This window comes from Pituophis catenifer, unplaced genomic scaffold (genome assembly GCF_029215685.1).
Source record: "Pituophis catenifer annectens isolate HBS135680 unplaced genomic scaffold, rPitCat1.0.hap2 SCAF_3, whole genome shotgun sequence".
Classification (NCBI taxonomy): Eukaryota; Metazoa; Chordata; class Lepidosauria; order Squamata; family Colubridae; genus Pituophis; species Pituophis catenifer.
The window spans coordinates 153152258-153173126 of NW_027256883.1; the positions used below are offsets into that span (position 1 = coordinate 153152258).

At 36.6% G+C, this 20869-nt stretch overlaps 1 protein-coding gene across 1 annotated transcript in view; it reads left to right on the forward strand.

Moving 5' to 3' along the window:
- LRP8 (LDL receptor related protein 8) overlaps nucleotides 1-20869 on the forward strand; it is a 200991-nt gene that overhangs the window by 164521 nt on the left and 15601 nt on the right. Inside the window, exons 5-7 of the mRNA XM_070939536.1 lie at nucleotides 7552-7920; nucleotides 13632-13754; nucleotides 20716-20835. Coding sequence (XP_070795637.1) covers nucleotides 7552-7920; nucleotides 13632-13754; nucleotides 20716-20835 — 612 coding nt within the window. The remainder of the gene's footprint in view (nucleotides 1-7551; nucleotides 7921-13631; nucleotides 13755-20715; nucleotides 20836-20869) is intronic.

A 20869-nucleotide genomic window follows, 5' to 3' on the forward strand; every position in this document is an offset into this window, starting at 1 on the left:
TCCAACTATTCTATTCTATTCTATTCTATTCTATTCTATTCTATTCTATTCTATTCTATTCTATTCTATTCTATTCTATTCTAGTTGCCATTGTAACACCAGGAATGCATGTGTCATTAAATGGGAAGATACAGGAGCCCAGAACAAGTAGTGTGAAGGGTAGGGTGTGCCACAGGCAGGTGTTGGACCATGGGCAAGGTGGTGAGAGCCACAGGCAGCAGCTTGGGAGTGTGGGTGGGCTGGCAGGGGCCACAGGTGAGTGCTGAATTACAGAGAGCATGTCAGAATACAAGATCCTTGACATCTCATGCCCTGTAGTGAGCTCCAAGGAGAAACTTATGGGAGTGACTTGTGACCTTCCCTTTTAGCTTCCCCATTGATTTTGCTTGTGGGAAGCAGACAGGGAAGATCACCAATGGTGATCATGTGACCATGGCTTGCGACATTGAAATTGCAAGCCAAACACCCAGATTGCGATCAAGTGACTGTAGCGATGCTGCAACTTTGCAGACCAGTCACAAGTTCCCCTCATTTAGCACTGTCATATTTTTGAACGGTCACTGAACAAGTGGTCATAAATTGAGGATTATCTGTATATGAGTTCTTACCTATTACTCCAGTGAAAGATTTAGGGATGGGGGTCAGTGCTTGAAAGGGTTGTCCATTTTAAAACAAACTTGTTTGCTTTATTTGCCTACGTGCTCTAGTTGTGGTGTTTATAATGATAAAATTCTGCAAATTGCTTTTAAGGCTAAACTAAGTTTTTTTCCAGGCAGTAATCAATATACCTATGCACAATTTTATCCAGAATACTCTTAATTTATTATGAAAAGTTGGTAACTTTTAATAGACTTTCTTGGAATCTAGGAAGCTGATCGAAAATTAATTGATCTAAAATTAATACCTTTTCACTTGTTTATAAATTTTTATAAAAACACAAGGAAATAGTGTATGCCAACATTGTTATATCTCAATTATGGTCATTTAATATTATATTTATTATAAATAATATATATTAATATATTTATTATTATTTGAGATGACTTTTGATGTGCATGCATATAGCCGAATAGGAGATGAGGAAGAACTGTATCACTGGCTGCTGCAGGGTCATTTTTTACAATTCCAAATTGTAAAAAATTGTTTGCAAATTCACAGATAGAAGAGTGGCGATGAGCTAAAAATACTTATTAAATGGCCAGATAAAAGGATATTGTTGGAGTGTTCCATTAGTGGTGTCACAATCACTGCATCTTTCATATGTATCAAAATACTTTGAACTTTTCAGCAAAATCCATGCCACTGCAAATTATTAGCTAATAAGGGAATGGGGAACCAAGATTATTTTTGGCTAAGCCATTAAGCAAAATGAATTTGTCAGCAGTATTTTATCAAGAAACAATTTAAAATAGGACTGATTGCCAGAAAATATCAGTTCTGTAATTATGGGGCATTTAGAAACTTGGAGATATTTAGAAGTTCTGAACTCTTAGGAGTACTGGCAATTTGGAACTGGTGCCAAAATACCAGCAGAAAAGCATAATAATTGTGTCTTAAGCTTCTTACATTAAAGTTTAGAAGTAATTCATATAGGTTTATGAGGTCATCTTCTACTGGAGTTTTTTTTTTACAGATCTGAGAAGGTAAAATACCTTCACAGAAGCTTCTTAACTCAAGTTTTTAATCTCTAAAATTCATTTTAAACGTTTGGGTGCATAAGAAGATTTTAAGAAATTTCAGATTTCCCCTTAAGCACAGGAATAGCTGAACTGTAAAACATTAACCATTTAGTCTATAAGGGGAACAATAATTAAGAGAAGGGTACATAATCTGTCTTTAAACTTTACCTCTTGAACATATAACCCAGACATTTTCAATATTTTATTCTCCAGAATTGTTGGACTACAAAACAATTATTCATAAGTACTGTGGTTGGTTGTGAATGATGGGAGTTGTAATCCAATACACCTGGAAAGGACAAGATCAGGAATAGTTTGATATAAATCCACTCAGATCATTCCATTCATTCAATCTGAAATGTGTAAGATTTGGGTTAAAGAAGATTCTAAAAATACCTACAAGTAAAATTCTTCGAAGCAGCTAAGAGAAATAAATTTCTAGTTTGTTTTTAAAAAGCATGCAATTTAATATAATTTCTGTTTCCTATTTGGCTGTAAAAGGGAGCAGGGGAATTATTTATATCAAAATGAGTATAGGAAAGAGGTTATGGAATCCCCCTGCCTTATCTTTTGGAATAGACATACTAAATGTAAATAAATAAATAATACTCCTATACTTCAGTCAGTTTCTGTCAATGTATCAGTATAATATTTATTTATTTAGCGGATGGCATATCATACATGGGCTAGCAATATATAGTAACAAATTACCTAGATTAGTAAAACACTATATAATATAAATGTTAAAATGTCTAGGCCATCTGAAGCGCAACATCATTTTTAAAAAATCAGATACTGGACTGCTTACAACTGGTCACAATGTGATCTATAGTTTGACATGGGTCCCCGCAGTCACACTGAGGAGAGGATACTATGGTCCATTTATACAGAGTCCCAGCAGACGCTGTGTGCGGTGTAAATCCTATTCAGGATTGCCCATTGCTGATGTAGTAATTCAAACCCTGGCACCTTTTTTCTGGAGTCATTTGTAAGTCTTCCTATGACTGGGTATTCAGAGATAACAAGGCAATACCCTAATTAAATAAAGACACGCTAGTTTACTCTGACTTTTAGTCTTCAATTTCATATATGGTAGAACTAGTATCAGGGGAAAACCCATATTAAAATGGAAGGAGATGGTTCCAAGAAATTCTACTTATTATGTAAAGATCAAAACCTGAAGCTCTAGAGCTGCAATCTGTTATAATCTTTATCTAGTATTCAGAGATCTCCAAAATGTATTTCCAGATTTGACATTCTGATTCCTGTCATCTTTTTGCAAGCTATGTTGTTTATTATGACATAGGGCATAAGGAACAATGAGAATGTAACTGTTGGCTTTTAAAATGATTCAAATCGGGGTGGGTTCTACTTACCTTTACTACCGGTTTGCAACGGGGCTGCGCGTGCTTCTGCACATGTGCAGAAGCTTCCTGATGATGTTGGGGTCAGTGGGCGGAGCCTCCCGCAGGTTTTACTACCGATTCTATAGAACCGGTCCGAACTAGGGGCAGCCCACCACTGATTCAAATGTCATTCTCAGGATTATTTTTCTTTTCATTTGGGGTTACTGTAAAACAATTGGTTACAGTAGTTTCAAAGTTTATTCTTCCCCTTTAATTAAAAAGAAATTGCATATATTTAAGCTTATTTTGTGGGAACTCTTTAATGTGGAAATAGATTTCCTTTTTGGCTGAAAAAGTTGCAGCTGGAATACCTATAAGTTTTCATGTGAATTGCTACAGATAGTCTAACTCTAAATGTGGCAAGCAGAGATGGGAGGAAGTGTGAAATCCTCTCAGAAAGGCCTAATTATTTGTAAATGTTACATAGTGACTTCCAGAGGAATTTTTAATTTATTGCAAAAGGGCTTATCGATGCCATTCAGAAGCCAAATCCCTGCATACTTCACTGAGCATTTACCCAGTGCATCCTTCTTAGGAAGTTCAGAACACGCTCTGAAATTCTGCAACCTACTTAACATTTGGAGGAGAATGAAATTGCCACTTAGAAAAGCCAAACTGAGGGCAGAGAAATTCTCAGCAAAATAGTGTTATGGCTTTCAGATCCTGACCCCACACCCTGCCAGGCCTCTAACTGCAACAGCTTTTTTTGTAGCCTTCGGCTATCTGGCCATATAGTTGCTCATCAGACTTTAGATGCAACAGTTCTCTGAATTGTACAGTTCTATCCCGTGACTAGTTTACATGATATAATTCTAGGACTCCCCCAGTTTCATATGACATTTGATTTCTTTCATGTTTGGAAGAACGTTTAAACCATCTTGGCCATTTTTAGTTCAGTTTTAATGTTAAACAATTGCCAGTATAGCATTAAATTTATATTTTTTTCAGTGAATTAATATGAATGAATGTTCAGAATTATTCATCCCCCTTTCCCTAAAGGGCAAGACATGCAGCTTTCAGCTCATTTCAGTGTCTACCTCTTGAACTTCCAGTTGAACAAGCTCTGTTTCCCAAGACACCATTGTGATCACTGCACAAGATAGCTGGATCAAAATGGTCCCTAGGAGTTTCCTAATGATTCACAGACACAACCTTGACTATACAGTATACATTAAAAGAATAAATATCATCAAAGGAAGATTTTTCTTAGTTGAGTCTTTTCTTCAGATTATCTTGGCAAGCGAAATCCTCTTTATCCATTTATTTATTCGTGCAATTGGTTCGTTCATTCGTTCTACAGCTACCTATCTCAAGCAAGTGAAAAATCCCATTTTTCTACATTCCATATAGTTTTCGTTTTATTGAGCCCTACAGCTCACAACTCTAGGAATGGTCAGCTTCTAATGATGAAAATGTTACTTAGTGGAGTTAAAACAAAAAGTGACAGCAAAGAATCCCAAGGGGTGTCTCTCACTCAAGCTATGAGAACTGGCATTAAGCCTGCAAATAGAAATGTCAAGCAGAACAATTCTACATTTTTTTGGAATAGGCTCTTATTCCATTTAATGAAATAATATTTGCTGCTGAAGTAGAAGATAGTTCTGATGTTGCAGCCTTTGTGAAAAGAGTATGGTATTCATACAATTAGTTAGAAAGTGCTAAGGTATTGCCCTGTTTCCCCCCAAAATAAGACATCCCCTGATAATAAGCCCAATCGGGCTTTTGAGCGCATGGCAATAAGGCCAAGCGCTTATATCAGGGTTCAAAAAATATAAGACAGGGTCTTATTTTCAGGAAAACACGGTATATTACAATAAAACCAAAATAATCTCAAAAGAGAGAGAGAGAGAGAGAGAGAGAGAGAGAGAGACTTTCTAAAGAAATTTTCTAGCATCCTGAAAAAATGGTTTTAAAACCACTTCTTTAATGAAGAAAGAAATGTTCGTAGGAATTGTAAGGCAGATTTTGGCACAGCATTTTTGAATAAGCAAATATGTAATATTTTTAGAAACCTACAAAGGTAAAATGATATTTACTTGACATTAATGCTGTAGAGGCTCTGAATTGGTAGTGACTGTCAAGGACAGTTATGTTGAATGATAGACTTGAGAAACAGTTACATTGTTCAAGTTAGAATAAAGAAGTAATTGGGATGAGTTAAATATAGGAAGTAGAGAAAAGGAATCAATAGTAGTACCTTCATTTGAATTCTTGGCTTTTTTTTTTCTTTTTTTACAAAGACTGTACTTCTTAAGGACTGTTAAGCAGAGTGCTCAGAATAAGTCACTATGAATTCTCAAATTAGGTTTAGGGTATTTAAAGAATGGATCAGTCTTCCAAGAAAAATTTCCATAGAAATTTTAGCAGCAGTTTCTAGTAGACCAGTGTTTTAACTATTAAACCAAATGAGACAAATAGATTAATTTGTTATGCCTTGATAAATGTTTACGAATGATGGATAGTGAATTCAGGTTGTCCTTTGCAAGGATTATGGAGGGAATTTTTATTGTTCCCTGCTTCTTTATACTCATACCTAAGTCAGTGATGGTTCTTGAGTAGCTCTGCCTTTACTTGCTGGCCACAAGTCTTAATTCCAAAGCATCTTCTTCATATACATGTCACAAATAGTCCTTCATGTCATATATCCTCTTTTGGTATATCAAGGAATAGTGTGGGATTACAAACTATATGTTTTAGTAAACTGCAGCATTCTCAACTCTCCCCATTCAAAGTGGGATACATAGTCAAAACATTAAAATAATAAATTATGAAAGAAATAAAATTGATACTTATAAAATTGTGCTTATGCCAACTTTGTAATATGGAAGTGAGAGTTTGGTAGAACTCTCCGAAACTTTAGATATCAAATGAACCTTTGCTCTTCTCCAGCGCATCAGCATGGTTCAACCTCTCAGTAATACTATGGGAAGCAATCTTAGAAGAAGGTATATAATTCTGGTCTCAGATATTTAAAGCTGTGTAAAAGAGAAAGAGCCCCTTTATCAATAAAAGATTCACATCTGGGTCTCTTCAGCTTTCACAAAACGAAACAAGGAGGAAGGATGGATAAATCTATACACAGTGTAAAAAAATAATTGGGCAGAATGATCTGTTGGTCTAATTATAGATGGTTGTTATTAAATGTGGCTACAGGTACAAACCAGTTGTTTAACAATTGTTCAAAATTATGATGGACTTAAAAATAACTACTTATGACCTGTCCTTGAAGTTGTAACTGCTGGCACCCCTCCCCCTTGGTCATGTTTTCATATTCCAGGCACTTGGCAACCAGCTTGCATTTAGTACTGGGGACAGCATCCAACAATCACGTGGCCATGATGTCTGACATTTTTGACAGTTTCCAGTTTTGGTCACATTCTGGCAAAAAGAGCCCATTTAGAAGAATGGATTCGTTTAACAACCACATGTCGTGGCACACTTTAAGTCTGTCACAAAAATGATCAAATCCTGTCATACAGTAACTAAACTTACAAGCTCTACAACTTATAATTGAAATTCCAGGCTCTATTGTGGTTAAAACTTCCTTTCTTTAATGTAATGCCAGAGATTGTATGCCTCGGAATACCAGTGGGGAAAGCATCGATATGAAGGTCCTTTTTACCTTATGTTTATTTGTTTGTTTGTTTGTTTGTTTGTTTGTTTATTGGTTTGATTTATATGCCGCCTGTCTAGAGACTCAGGGCGGCTTACAATGCATTAAGCCTTCATACTTTTGTATATACCTGCTTAGTAGGGCTTTCGCCCCCCCCCCAAGCAGTGTTCTTCTTTATACAAAGTCAGCTTATTGCCCCCACAATCCGGGTCCTCATTTTATGTACCTCGGAAGGATGGAAGGCTGAGTCAACCTTGAGCCTGGTGAGATTTGAACTTGCAGTAATTGCAGGCAGCTGGTGCTACTTAACAGCACTTTAGTCTGCTGCGCCACCAAGGCTCTTAAATGTTCTCTTTACTACCAATAGCTTACCATTGGCAGCACTAGGAACAAAATGTAGGACTTCCACTTGATCAATAGGTTTTTTTTTAATAAGTTCTTATTCGTTTATAAATTAAGTAAGTATCTTTATTTTCCATGTAATGTTTACCCTTACCAAAAGTTGACAAGCTATGCAGGAAAAGATAGTTCAAGTTGCTATGAAATCGGAGCAAAGATGAAGGACAGAGGGAGAAGCATTGCATGGTCCTATCATTATCCTAAAACATGAATAGGTGGTTATATTAGTGGAGTAAAAAACAAGAGTGGTTTTGATTGCTTTTTTTTAAATGCATAATAAATAGAATCATCAGGCTGGAACAGTATTAAAAAATACAAATGTGCAAGCATTGCACATGTTTTTCCAGTGTTGTAGGGAGAAGATAGTTAAGAGCAGGATGATTTTTTGAAGATTTAAAATATGAAATAAAATAATAAGTTTGAGCTAACCCTTATCTGTTTTTTTCCCCCAAAGTCTGTTCTTCAAGTGAATTCCAGTGCAGCAACAAGACCTGCATAGCCACAATCTTTGTCTGTGATGGTGACGATGATTGTGGTGATGGCAGTGACGAGAGAAAGTGCCCTCCCTTCACTTGCAACCCAAATGAGTTCCAGTGTAACAATAGCCTGTGCATCCCACAGATTTGGGTCTGTGACAAACAGCCTGATTGTGAGGACCTCTCAGATGAGTCCATGGAGAGGTGTGGGTACAAACTCAAACCACAAATTGTGAGCACCTGTGCAGTTCACGAGTTCCAGTGTGGCAATGGGGAATGTATCCATTTGAATTGGAAATGTGATGGAGATGAAGACTGCAAAGACAAGTCAGACGAACAAGATTGTTGTAAGTGTCCAAAATTTTTGAACTGTATTTGGGGAAGGGGTCAATCCATTACATTTGATCCTGATGTGATGGCCTTTGTATTTCAATTCTGGGTGGGGTTCTTGCAGAGTTTGTATGCATCTTTTATTTTGCAATAAGTTATAACTCAACCTCTGAAATGTAATATCTGGTTAGTTAGGTCCCTGTTCCAAATTGCCCAGATTATCAACAAGATTATAGTTGAAGTGCCTGACAATCAAGATTGTTCTATAAAAACGAAATTAATCCTAACTAGAATATTGATGTCAAGATTTTTGGTTTAAATTAAGCACGTTCTAGTGACTAATACTGTATATTGATTCTACATTGTATCTAGAACTGAGTAATTAATAACAGGTCCATTTGACTCGCTAGTTGATTTTAATTCATGTTTTCTGTAAAAAGGTACGTCTAGTTTGTATTCCTGTCTGCATATCATTTTAAATTGTAATGAAAAACACTTGTACCTGCAGCTTGAATAGCTTTGGGTGCCAAAAACTGAAGGTCCTCTTCTGTAAATATTCACGTTATTATGGACCCTGAGCTATTGAATATTGCATTTCTCTTTACACAATGTTTCATCTATTTTTAGGTTTTAAGTAGTTTAAGCTAGTCATTCACCCAAGGTTTAAGAGACAGACAGACAGAAATTGAGAAAATGTTTCACTGAAATATTTATAAATGCAACATGGAAATGAAATATTTATACAAAACTATGGATGAGCAGAGTGGCTGAAAAACATCTGCCTGGTTGACAATTTTTGCTTGAGGACTGAATCTTTTTAATTTGCCAAGAAAGCCTTGTGCAATTTATTTACAAAATTATTGAGAATTAGTAAAAATCATATAAATCGGGCAAATACATTAAGTTGTCAGCTACAGAAGAAAATTCCTGTTCACTAATTTAAAATTTACCTTCTGGATTATTATTATTGTTTGTTTGTTTTGGTTTTTTTTTTTTAAATCCCTTTATGGATTTCTTTGGCTATTCTCACTTTTATTTTTCTCTTTTTTTTTTTTTTTAAGGCCTTGAGCTTGCATCTGGAGGTAGAAATGAACACTCTTAAGAATTTGGTTTTTTTTTTCTTTCTTTGTTTTTAATTCCATTTTCAGAAGATGTAATATATATACAGTTAGTCCTCAGCTTACAAAGTTCATTTAGTGACCGTTCAAAGTTACAATGGCACTGAAAAAAGTGACTTTTCACAATTATGACTGTTGTAACACCCCTACGGCCATGTGATCAAAATTCAGATGCTTGGCAACTGACTCATATTTATGACGTTTGCCGTGGCTTGGGGTCATCCTTGTAAACCAGGGTGAGCAACAGTGGCCCTTTTACAACCTGTGGACTTCAACTCCCAGAATTCCTGAAACAGCCAAGCTGGCTCAGGAATTCTGGGAGTTGAAGTCCACAGGTTGTAAAAGGGCCACAGTTGCCCACCCCTGTTGTAAGCCACCTTGTGTTGCCATATGTGAGTAGGCAGCAATATAAATATAAATATTTATAAATATAAATTTTCTAAATAAATAAATGTGACTAATTGTAACTTCCTGACAAGCAAAGTCAATGAGGAAACCAGATTCACTTAACAACCATGTTACTAACCTAACAACTGCAGTGATTCATTTAACAACCGTGGCAAGAAAGGTCATAAAATGGGACAAAACTCACTTAACAAATTTTCACTTAGCCACAGAAATTTTGGGCTCAATTGTGTTTGTAAGTCGAGGACCACCTGTACAAGGCAGTGTCTTATGCAAAGTGTGGCATTTTGACAGACTTCTAGTACCAAACCCCACTCAGAGTAAATTTCAACACAGGCCCAGGAACTAGCTATATATGCTTGGAAGTTTCTTGTCTCGCATGATTTATTTCAATTCACCCTGATTTACCAAAGCATGATTTTCAGTGACATTTCTCTGGGAAACTGTTTGAGCTCTTCATAGAGTCAGAAAGATTAAAGCACAGTTTCTGAGTCTGATATTTTGTTTTGTAGGGAATACTCAAACCAGGCTTCTCAAGTTCAGGCATCATGGGAAACTGTGGTTCAGCTAACCAGAAAGTATTGAATTGACATGTGGTAAAGAGGGAAGGGAGATTAAAGTGCTAGGTCCCCCAGGGACTAGTTCATTCCAACAGGTCCTGAACTGCTGTATCTACATTAGATCACAATTGTTTGTTTGTATATCTACTGCGATAAGCTTTCCGATCTTTTGCATTCCTAGTGATCATGATCTCTTTTTGGCAAAGAACTTAAAATAATCAACTTTCCTTTATTTATACTCATCTGTCACACTGCAGTATCTCATATATAAAGGAAATGTGTCCTAAATTTAAAATCCGCTTCAAGGCCACATATGCCGACTGTTGTCATAAGTTGTTTTTGAGGGAAGAAAGTAAAATGAAGGCTCCGTTTTAGTGCTGAAAACAAATAAAAATGCTTTGGCAAATGAACAAAATAGAGAGCAGCAGATGAACAAAGAAATAAATAGAATATGTGTTGAAAAAGAGCACACCTAACGGCTGATGTCTTGATTTATGCATGCGTGGGTGTGCATATTTATATTTTATATTTATGTAGTGTATATCTATTTAAACCTTTTAGAAGGACTTCAGTAGGTAGATAATTGGCAGATAAACAGTTCTCATTTAAATTCCTGGTATCTCCTGCTCAACGATCTAAAAAGAATCCAGACCTCAGGATAAGCAACCCACTATAAAATGTAAAGTGTTTTTAGGAATACCCTTTATATTATTAAAATATGAAAACAATTCTGATATAAAGCATGCTTCATCTATTCATATGTTTTGAGAAACAAAGTTTGCTGAATAATCACTACTAATGGAGTCAGTGAAGCAAAAGATTATCAAAGGCAGCACAAAACTTGCAATGGATCAGATTTTCTCGATGAACACGGCTGATCTCTAGAACTTGTCCTTTCCAGATATATTTCTGTTTTGATTTGTTCTGCAGGCATCCTTGTGAACCTTAGGCCTGGGTGTTCCAAATGTTTCTCTGAGTGTATATGTAGGTAGTCCTCAACTTACAGCCACAATTTCTGTTGCTAAGCAAGACAGTTGTTAAGTGAGTTTCGTCCCATTTTAAAACCTTGGTTGCCACAGTTTTTAAATGAAACATTGCAGTTGTTCAGTTAATAAGACGGTGGTTAAGTGACTTTGCTTGTCAGAAGTTTCCGAAAGGTGACCACATGACTTCGGAACATTTGCATCTATCATAATTATGAACCAGTTGCTAAGTGGCCAAATTCTGATCACATGACCATAGGGATGCTACAACAGTGGTAAGTCTGAAAAACTGTTGTAAGTCACTTTTTTTCAGTGCCGTTGTAACTTTGAATGGTCGCTAAACAAATGGTTGTAAGCCGAGGTCTACCTGTAGAACTGATGTAGTAAGCAGTTTAATGGTTAGGTTCTATAAAGGCATCAGGAGTCCAACTTGACTCAAAGGAGATTTTATCATTACTGTTACCTTTATGTGGATTATAGGGCACGATCATGACTTTTCCTTATTGTGATGTTATAAGCAAAGATCTTCCTTTTCCATCCATCCATATTTTCCTCCTATGTGTATATTGTGTTTCTAACTTTATCTTCTGTATTCACATTTTAATATTCTAGCATGGTATCAAATATTGTCTACACAATTACTAAGCAGAGGCTTATCTCTGATGTTAATGGCTTTCCATGAACCAGCCGAATAGTTTGCTAATATTATGTTAGAAGACTCTCATGGATAAGTGAAGCCAAGATTGGTTCCATGAATTCCAAGGCTTTATTTTCTAATTATCTAGACTGCTTTTTTTTTTCATTAAATGAGCTCAATCCCATGAAGTTTAATGAAGTTAAAATGATTTAAATTGAAGTGAGCTGTAACTTGGCAGTTGGTATTTCACCTGAAACCCAAGGAGAAAAGAACAATTCCTGAATTTACCATTCAGAACAATGTCTAGTTTAGTGCTTCTTGTTGCACTTCACTAACTATAAAAAAAACAAAAAAACCTCCCAGTAGGAGACATTCAGAAGGTTCATTCTCAGAGGTGTTGACATGCTACATAAAATAAAATCCTTGCTACAGATGTGCTTTTTAACTTGCACAGTGATCTGTGAATAGACTTCTCTATGTTTACTCTTTGAGGAGCTTTGGAATCAGATTAGGAATCACATAAAGAATATAGCATTGTGTAAATATTCTGCTTGCCAAAGCATAGTTCACTGTAGTGATTTGGAATGCCTGTAATTTACAGTCTTAATTAATTGTATTTATATCTCATTATAAATGATAATTTATATCATATACTTGCTGGGTACATGGTAGTCTCTTCTTCTTGTGTCCAGGATGTTGAAGAGCCATAATTTCTGTTCCTCGTGACAGTAAAATTGCTGAGGAGATTCTGTCACAATCTTCTTGGATCATCTGAATTAGTGCCTGTGTCATATTGCTTGAGCTACTCTTTGGCAGTGATTTTCTGTCCTTTAAAATAAGGATGCTATACTCCAAGGGGAAAATACATGATTTCAGAGAGGCATTTTTGCTGTGCTTCTGCAGCTGTTGTCGACATTGACACTCAGCTATGACAAGTTTTGTGCTTTCTAAAAAAAAGTTTTGGGTGGGTCTAAAAATTGTTAGAAAGCAGCAATATAGGTGGCCTAAAAATAGCCATTTATTATTCAAGAGTTGGATATGGAGATTAAATAAAGTTAAGATCACTTTTGAGTCAAGCTGCTGGTTTAAAGAAGGCGGACATGTAATTTTCTTAGCAATAATACAGAAATGGTATTACTCTTCTAGAGGACATTTTGCTTTCCAGTTAAGGATGGTTTACCGAGATTTTTCTGGTGAAGTCCCATCTATATACTAGCCAATTCCAATCCTGTTTAGCTTTTTAAGATCAAGCAATGTTAAATGGGACTTAAGTATCAAATGTTTAAACATCAAGATGTAATTTTTACCTCTTCCCTCGCTATCTGTCTTAATTGCTTCTTAATTGCTGAGAGTCAGTTATTATTTCTAGAAGCCTACCATTATGTACTTCCAGGTGTGTTCCTTCATAAATGGATGTAATTTTTTCTTTTTATTCTTGTTCTGAAATAATTTGTTATTATTATTTTATTATACTATAATATTTCAACATATTAAAGTTTCAGTCTAATGCTTTAGCTAATAGCCTTTTCACTAATGTCGATAAAGTATAAGTTATAAAAAATGAAACATCTGCAATGAAATTACAATATTATTCTCGTTCAGCAAAAGAATGGTTTGGAATGAAAAAGAAGAACTAGGAGTCAGAAAACTCGTAGTTGTTAAGGAAATATTCCCAATGTACACAATGAACTGTGAATGTTAAACAATGGATTTAAATCCATATTTAGCCATAATAGTTGACTTATCGTTAAGAACAAACCATATGAAAATGAAAACAGACAATATTTTTCCAGCTCTTTTGTGCCATGCTGAAGTGGGAAATGATCCCAGACTCCGATTTATTTATTCATTTGTCAAATTCATATGAGCGTCCATTGCATGGAAAGTGTCTGTGGGCAGCATGTAACAATCCAATGGCGGAGTGTTGGATACCCCAGAACTTTAGAATTACTGACAATTAGAAACCCTGTGAAAAGAATGCAACAGGTGATGATGGTTCTTTTTGCTTTCCTTTTTGTTTTTAAGCCTTGGTGACCTGCAGCCCTGATGAATTCCAGTGTGGTGATGGGACCTGTATCCATGGAGCTAAACAGTGCAACAAAGTGCACGATTGCCCTGACAACAGTGATGAAGCTGGCTGCATTAATGGTAGATATGCTAGGTGTGATAAGTCTGCTGGCATGGGGTGTGGCAGAAAACACTGTTAAAAAGTGCTTAGATGCCAGAGAGTCCTCCATTCCCAAGAAGCAAACCCACTCTTCATCTTAGTATACTGTACTGTTTAGCATATTCCAGCAGTGAGGCCTCATCAGAGATATTTTTTGTCTTTAGCAGACTTTGTTCTAATCTATCACATCTAAATATCCCACTGCTTAACCATACCTCATTTTTTTTCTAATCACATTCATAATGCATCTTCATTTTCATGTACCTAATCTAACTTCAGCTGCTTTTCCTTCCTTGCCTGACATAACAGAGGCGACGTGCGAGAGTCCCACCAAATTTCAGTGTAAAAGTGGAGAATGCATAGAGGAAGTCAAGGTGTGCGATTCACACAGGGACTGCAGGGACTGGTCCGATGAGCCTCTAAAAGTTTGTGGTACAGTACCTTCTTATTTCTTCCTCCATTTTTAACAAATCTCTTCCATGCTCATATGATTAGCACTACCAGAAGAGGAGCATCAACCACTATTATCATTCTTCTTTAGTTCTTCTGCTTACCTTGTCTGTGTGACTCATGGATGAGGGAAATGGAAGTAAGATTTGATTCTTAGTTTCTAGAATCTTAGGATTCTTGGGATTTTAGGTTTTGCATATTCCAGGTGATGCTCTGCATGATCTTAAATGTAATGAATCCTGGACTGATTGCAAAAAAGATATTTCATTGCATCACAGAACAGAAAATTCTCAGTATTTGGGTCTCCTGTTGATGCTAATTATTCTCTTTGGTAGTTCTTGTAAATTGCAAAGAAAGTTTATGTGCTTAATCAAGATAGGCAATTTCTTTTATCATCTGCATGTTGAAAAATTGACACATTGGCCCACTTCAGGAATGGAGAAACGGGTCCATGACTCCTCTGATCTCGCTCACAGAAATCACACATGTACAGCAATAGCATTTAGACTTGTATACCGCTTTACAGCCCTCTCTAAGTAGTTTACAGAGTCAGCATTTGGCCCCCACAATCATTTATACAGAGCCTCTAAGGGCCATCTAAGGCAGGCAGATCAGGGGTGAAATGCTCCCGGTTCGGATTGGATCGCCCAATCCGGTAGCGATGGAGGCAGGTGGTTCGGAGAACCGGTAGCAAAAATCCCCCACTCCCATGCCCAGCTGAGCCGCACAATCAACAGAGGCTTTTATTTTACTTTTAAAAGCATTTTTTCTACAACTTCGGCCAAAAAAATGCTTTTAAAAGTAAAAAAAAAAAAAAAAAAGCCTCTGATGATTGCGAGGCTCATCAAAGACATTTAAAAGAAAAAAAAACCCTTGTTTTCTTTTAAATGCTCTGACGATCCAAGCTGAGTTCCCTGATCACGGAACTCAGCTTGGATCGTCAGAGCATTTAAAAGAAAACAAGGATTTTTTTCTTTTAAATGCTCTGACGATCCCAGCTGAGTTCCCTGATCGGCAGAGGATCAGGGAACTCAGCTTGGATCCTCAGAGCCTTTTGAAAACATTTTTTTACAACCTCTTAGCCGAAGAGGTTGTAGAAAAAATGGTTTTAAAAGTAAAAAAAAAAAATTGGCCAGGCCCACCCAGTCACATTACCCAACCCCCCACCAAGCCACGCCCACAGAACCGGTAGTAACAAATTTTAGATTTCACCCCTGAGGCAGATATATTAATAAGCAATCATGTGGCCTTAGCTATGTACATCGACATCAGGAAAAGGAAACCCACCTGCGTTTGACATCAAAAGAAATAGGATGGCATTCTTCATAAGAGGGTCTCCTCAGGGTGCCATCGGCCAAATTATGTCAGCTGGCGACACCCAGGGGGAGGGCCTTCTCTGTGGGAGCCCCTGCCCTTTGGAATGAACTGCCCTCAGAAATTCGTAAAATCTCTGATCTCCGTGTATTTCGCTGTGCCCTCAAAACCTTGTTGTTCCTCCAGTCTGGGCTATCAATGTAAAGATTTTAATTGGTTTTTAAATATGAGATTTTAAATTTGGGGGTTTTATAATTGAGCCTATCATTTAATAATTTAAATTATTTTTAAATTTTGTCTCTCTTTGTGTTTTTAATCAGGCTGTACACCGCCCTGAGTCCTTCGGGTGAAGGGCGGTATAGAAATAAAATTAATAAATAATAAATAAATAAGTGCTTGAATGGGGCCATGAAAAACACACCTTTAGTAGAAATTCCCATCGTTGGATTTTGAGTTGATCCAGTATGTTCCTAAGGAGAAAAGTAACATTCATGGAAAAGCTGCAGATGATACTGTTCCATGAAAGAAAACTCCATAGGCAGTTCCTTCATTAAAAGGATTTTTAATAAATTTTAATAAAGTTAATACATTTTAATATCTTATTGCTTTTAATAGGTTTTTGCTTTTAAAATAACAGAAAAAGCAAAAAACAAAAGGAACATTACATTTTGTATGTGTGTGTGTGTGTGTGTATTTCTAATACACGTATATGACTATCATCCTTTTTTTTAACCTACTAAATTTGCTATAAACGAACCCCATATTTTCTTATATTTATCCATGCAAAGTCTCTGTCTATAGGCAATCTGATCCTGGGTCAATAAAAACACCACAAGTAATAATATACTGAGAAGAGTCATTAAAGCATGTCGTTTGAGTATACATGATTTGGAGGCTTTTTCTAAAAAACCAGATTCCTAATTACATAATTAAAGAAGCTTGAACTAAATAATACCTATCAACATTTTTCCCCAGGCTTTTTTATTGATGCCGGGTCATTAATTGATAAAATGCATTATTTTATTGTATAAGAAGTATAAGATCCCCTTCCTGTAAGATGAAATACATTCATTTTAGCCAATGTGAATATAATGGAACTGTTGGCCCTGATTAATACGTTCTTGATCATTAAAAAGATCTAAGTCTGTTCTTTTGGTTCTCTTCTCAGTTGAAGAGGATATATTTAATTCATCTGAATTTTAACACAGCAGCTGTTTATACTGCTGGAGTTTTATTGCCTGTTATTTTGTGGCATTTTAGAGGTCCTTATAATTTACATAGCATCAGTAATGAAGAGCTAAAACAAATTATTCCTTGGTTTATACGGTGGTGATACGCTCTTGATCATTAAAAGGATCTAAGCCTGTTCTTTTGCTTCTGTTGTCAATTGAAGAGGATATATTTAATTCATTTGAATTTTGACACAGGAGCTTTTTATACTGCTGGAGTTTTATTGCCTGTTATTTTGTGGCATTTTAGAAGTTCTTATAATTTCCATAGCATCAGTAATGAAGAGATGTATCTAATTATACGGTACCTTGGTTATATTTTATGTCTTTTTATTGTGTGCCCACATTGCATGCACATGTTGCATGACCGACTTTTTAGGCTAATTATGAGATCTACCCTAGTATAGGCGTGCATAACCTATGTGCTTTCAAAAGTTGTAGGACTACAATTCCCATCATCCACAGTTCTTTGCCAGTTGTGGTTGAAGAACTCAACATCTTTTGGAAGCATATATTCTTTCAAATAGATCAGTCTGGACTGAATAAATTTGAAGAAGTTGAAATTAAATCTAGACAAAGCTTGATCCTGGAAAACCAGTGGCCGAGGTCTCAAATTCTTTTTGTCAAGTTTAGTGTACTTTGAAACAGAGCGATCTTGGTTTTACATCACAATTTCAAGGCAACCTCTAGATTAAACTACTGCATTGAACTCTGTGGTTGGGCTGTCTTTGAGAGCATTTCAAAAATTGAACTACTTTTGACATGGGAGACTATGGTCTTAGTATTAAATTACTTGCCCATGAGCCTATTTGGAACTCTAAAGTGCATGTCTCTTCATCTGATGCAAATATAGCATCTTTTAGAAGTGAGGTCTTGTCTATAATAGTATCAAACCTATCTGGAATCTTCCTCCTGCCCCCTACACTGAATTTCTACTTTAAATTTAAATGTAATGGTAAATATTGTGGGCCTGTTTTCTGTAGAAAGAAGAAAAAAAATGGTGTGTACTTGAAATGGCAGCTGTTCAAGGAATTTTGTGACTAAGGACCTGAGACAGAGGTGGAATTCCAATGCTTCCTTCTTATCCCTGTGCAGTAAACCAGAAATCCTTTCAATGAAATATCAGCAGGGAGCAGCGTCTCCCTGCTGATATTGGTTGGAATTAGAAGCTAAGCAGAGGCATGCCTGGTTAACACTTGGATGGGAGATCTCACAACATTCTGGTAGAGTTCTGCAAGATAGACTGGGAAGCTAAACAGCATCCAGGCAAAAGTCAATGGCCAAGTATATCCATTTTGCTACTGGAAACCACAACAACACAGAAATGTTGTCTTAAATGTTAAGGGAAACTAAGTTTTTCCAGTGTTGGAGTGAAATTTGGTAAAAGCATACATTTGATAATGAAACCATTTACCTCAAGGCAGCTGCCTGGAGACATGCTAATTAGTAGTGGGTTTCGCTACCAGTTCAGAACTGTGTGTGGGCTTGCTTCGCTCATGCGCAGAGCGTCCGTGATGATGTCCAGTCAGATGGGTGGAGTCTCCCACCTCCGCCGCTACCAGTTTGCCCAAACCAGTAGAAACCCACCACTGATGCTAATCACAGACTGTTTCATGTAGCTATTGCATCTATTGGGGCAATATACATTTCTTTAAAATATAGAATGATTTGCTGAACCTAGATTATTTGCTGAAGCTATATGCCTCTCACTACCAGCCTTTTCACAGACACAGTACACTTTCAATTCATGGCCCATTCACCCTCTGGGTTGTAGTAAAACAATTAGGAAACTTGGCATTCTAGACTAGAGAAAATGACGTGGCTGTCCGATGCCAGAAAATTGGTCTGAAAGTTATCCTTCTTTACTGTTGAGTTTATCTTCCATGTGATTACAACATTTAATTATAATTTATTACTGTATGCTGCTTAGAACTCATTGGCATGAAGTAGCATGGAAATGTAAAACAGATATACATACCAAATAAAATGGAAGGTAGTCTCAAGAGTTAGAATCTCATTTGGCGTAATTGGCTTGTGATGCACAGTGTAATCAAGAGTTATGGACAGGATCAATCTGAATTGTGAGTAGTAGCCCAAATGCACCACCATGTTTTTAACTTGGCAATAAACCTACCACTGCTAATAACATTGTGAATTTTTGCTCAGAATTGGGGAATTTGCTACAAAATGTGGTGGGCATTTTTCCAGTGCAGCATATTCTACCGGTTATTTTTTTTTTCCTCATCGTCTTTTGCCGTTAAACGAAAGAATCGAAGGAACTGCATCATCCGTTTTTCTCCTGAGTTACATATCTGGGCTAGTCCAACAAATCTTCGTAACCCAGTTTCTTAGATATTTAATTGCACAGCAAATCTCACAATAAAAGAAAAACATTTTGTCCCTCACTTTGGATAGGTTAATTGGAAAGACAAGTGAATGGTTGTTTCAAGAATTGAAATGACTTCCTTCGACCCCTCTGGCAATTTACAGTAGCCAGGGTAAATTGGACGGCATTTTCAATTTTAGTTTCTGCCATTGGGGAACTAATGATCAGGACTCTGCTCATACAAATTTCCAGGTGTGTATGATTATTACAGGCAAGGGTGTTCTTTTATTCAAATGAAATATATTGCAAATGTTGGGGGGACCATTTGGTCTTAGTATTGGTCAACAATAGATAGGAATGGACATGTGGATTCCAGTGGATTGATTTTTTTTTCTTTTCAGGAAGCATTATTATATTTATAACTTTAGCATAGTAACAAAGAGCAGGATGGAAGAAAGTCTCAGATAGTCAGATCAAGGGAGGGGTGAAATCCAGCAGGTTCTGACAGGTTCTGGAGAACTGGCAGCGGAAATTTTGAGCAGTTTGGAGAACCGGCAAATACCACCTCTGGCTGGCCCCAGAGTGCAGTGGGAATGGAGATTTTGCGGTATCCTTCACCTGCCATGCCCACCAAGCCATACCCACAGAACCTGTAGTAAAAAAATTTGGATTTCACCACTGGATCAAGGGATAATAGAACCAGGATAGATTCACCTTTTTGATTTTTTTTTCTTTTTTTATAATGGTGCATCCACTGGGTTTTTTGAAAAAATACAAACTTCCTCCCAGCATTACCCTGGACTGGCGATGTATTATGCTTTGAAGCTTTGTTGTTGTTTTTTTAATCTAACCACATGTTTGCAATTCTACTTTTTGTGTCTCGTATAGATTAGTATATATATAAAAACAGATTCTTTAAACAAATATCTAACCCAGAGGTCTTCAAACTTGGCAGCTTTTAAGACTTGTGGACTTCAACTCCCAGAATTCTCCAGCCAGCTATGGAGTCTTAAAGCTGCCAAGTTTGAAGACCTCTGATCTAACCCCTTACTAGAATAGCCTTTGCCAATGTGATGACTTCTAGATGTGAAGGAATATCTACAGTTGCCTCCTGTTGGCAATGCTGCCTCTAAATTCTAGTAAAATGAAACTTAATATATCTGGAAGACATCCAGTTGGAAAAAGTTGAGCCAGAAGCAGTTAACATTTCTGGATTCTTATTGCTTGCTTATTTTATAGTACAACCTTTTGTATATAGTCCAATCCATTAGAAGAACATTCTTGCCAAATTATTCTGTTTGCCCATTTAGGATTTTAAACATGGGCTTGGGAATAGAGTTAACTACTGGATGATTTTTACTTAGCTCATTCATTACTTAACATCTTTCTCCCGCTTTGTCTCGTTTTGTGCCTATGAAGTGAAAGCAAACAATACAAATGAGCACTTTAAGTTCAGATACAAATTAAACCAAAATTGCATGAGTAAGTTGTCTTAAGAAGAAAAAAAGGTTTTCATGTCTATTTAAGTAAACCTTTTAGTGGTATCTGTAACCATTCGACACTTTAAAATGTCAGTCGTATGCACAGAATTCAGTTTTAATCTAAATAATGTCACTCTTCTAGATGTGAATGAATGTGCCCTGAACAATGGTGGTTGCTCCCACATTTGCAAGGACTTGAAGATTGGCTATGAATGTGAATGTCCTCCTGGATACAAGCTTATGGACAAGAAAACGTGTGGAGGTAATTTGCATAGAAACAGAAGCAGCCAGTGTGT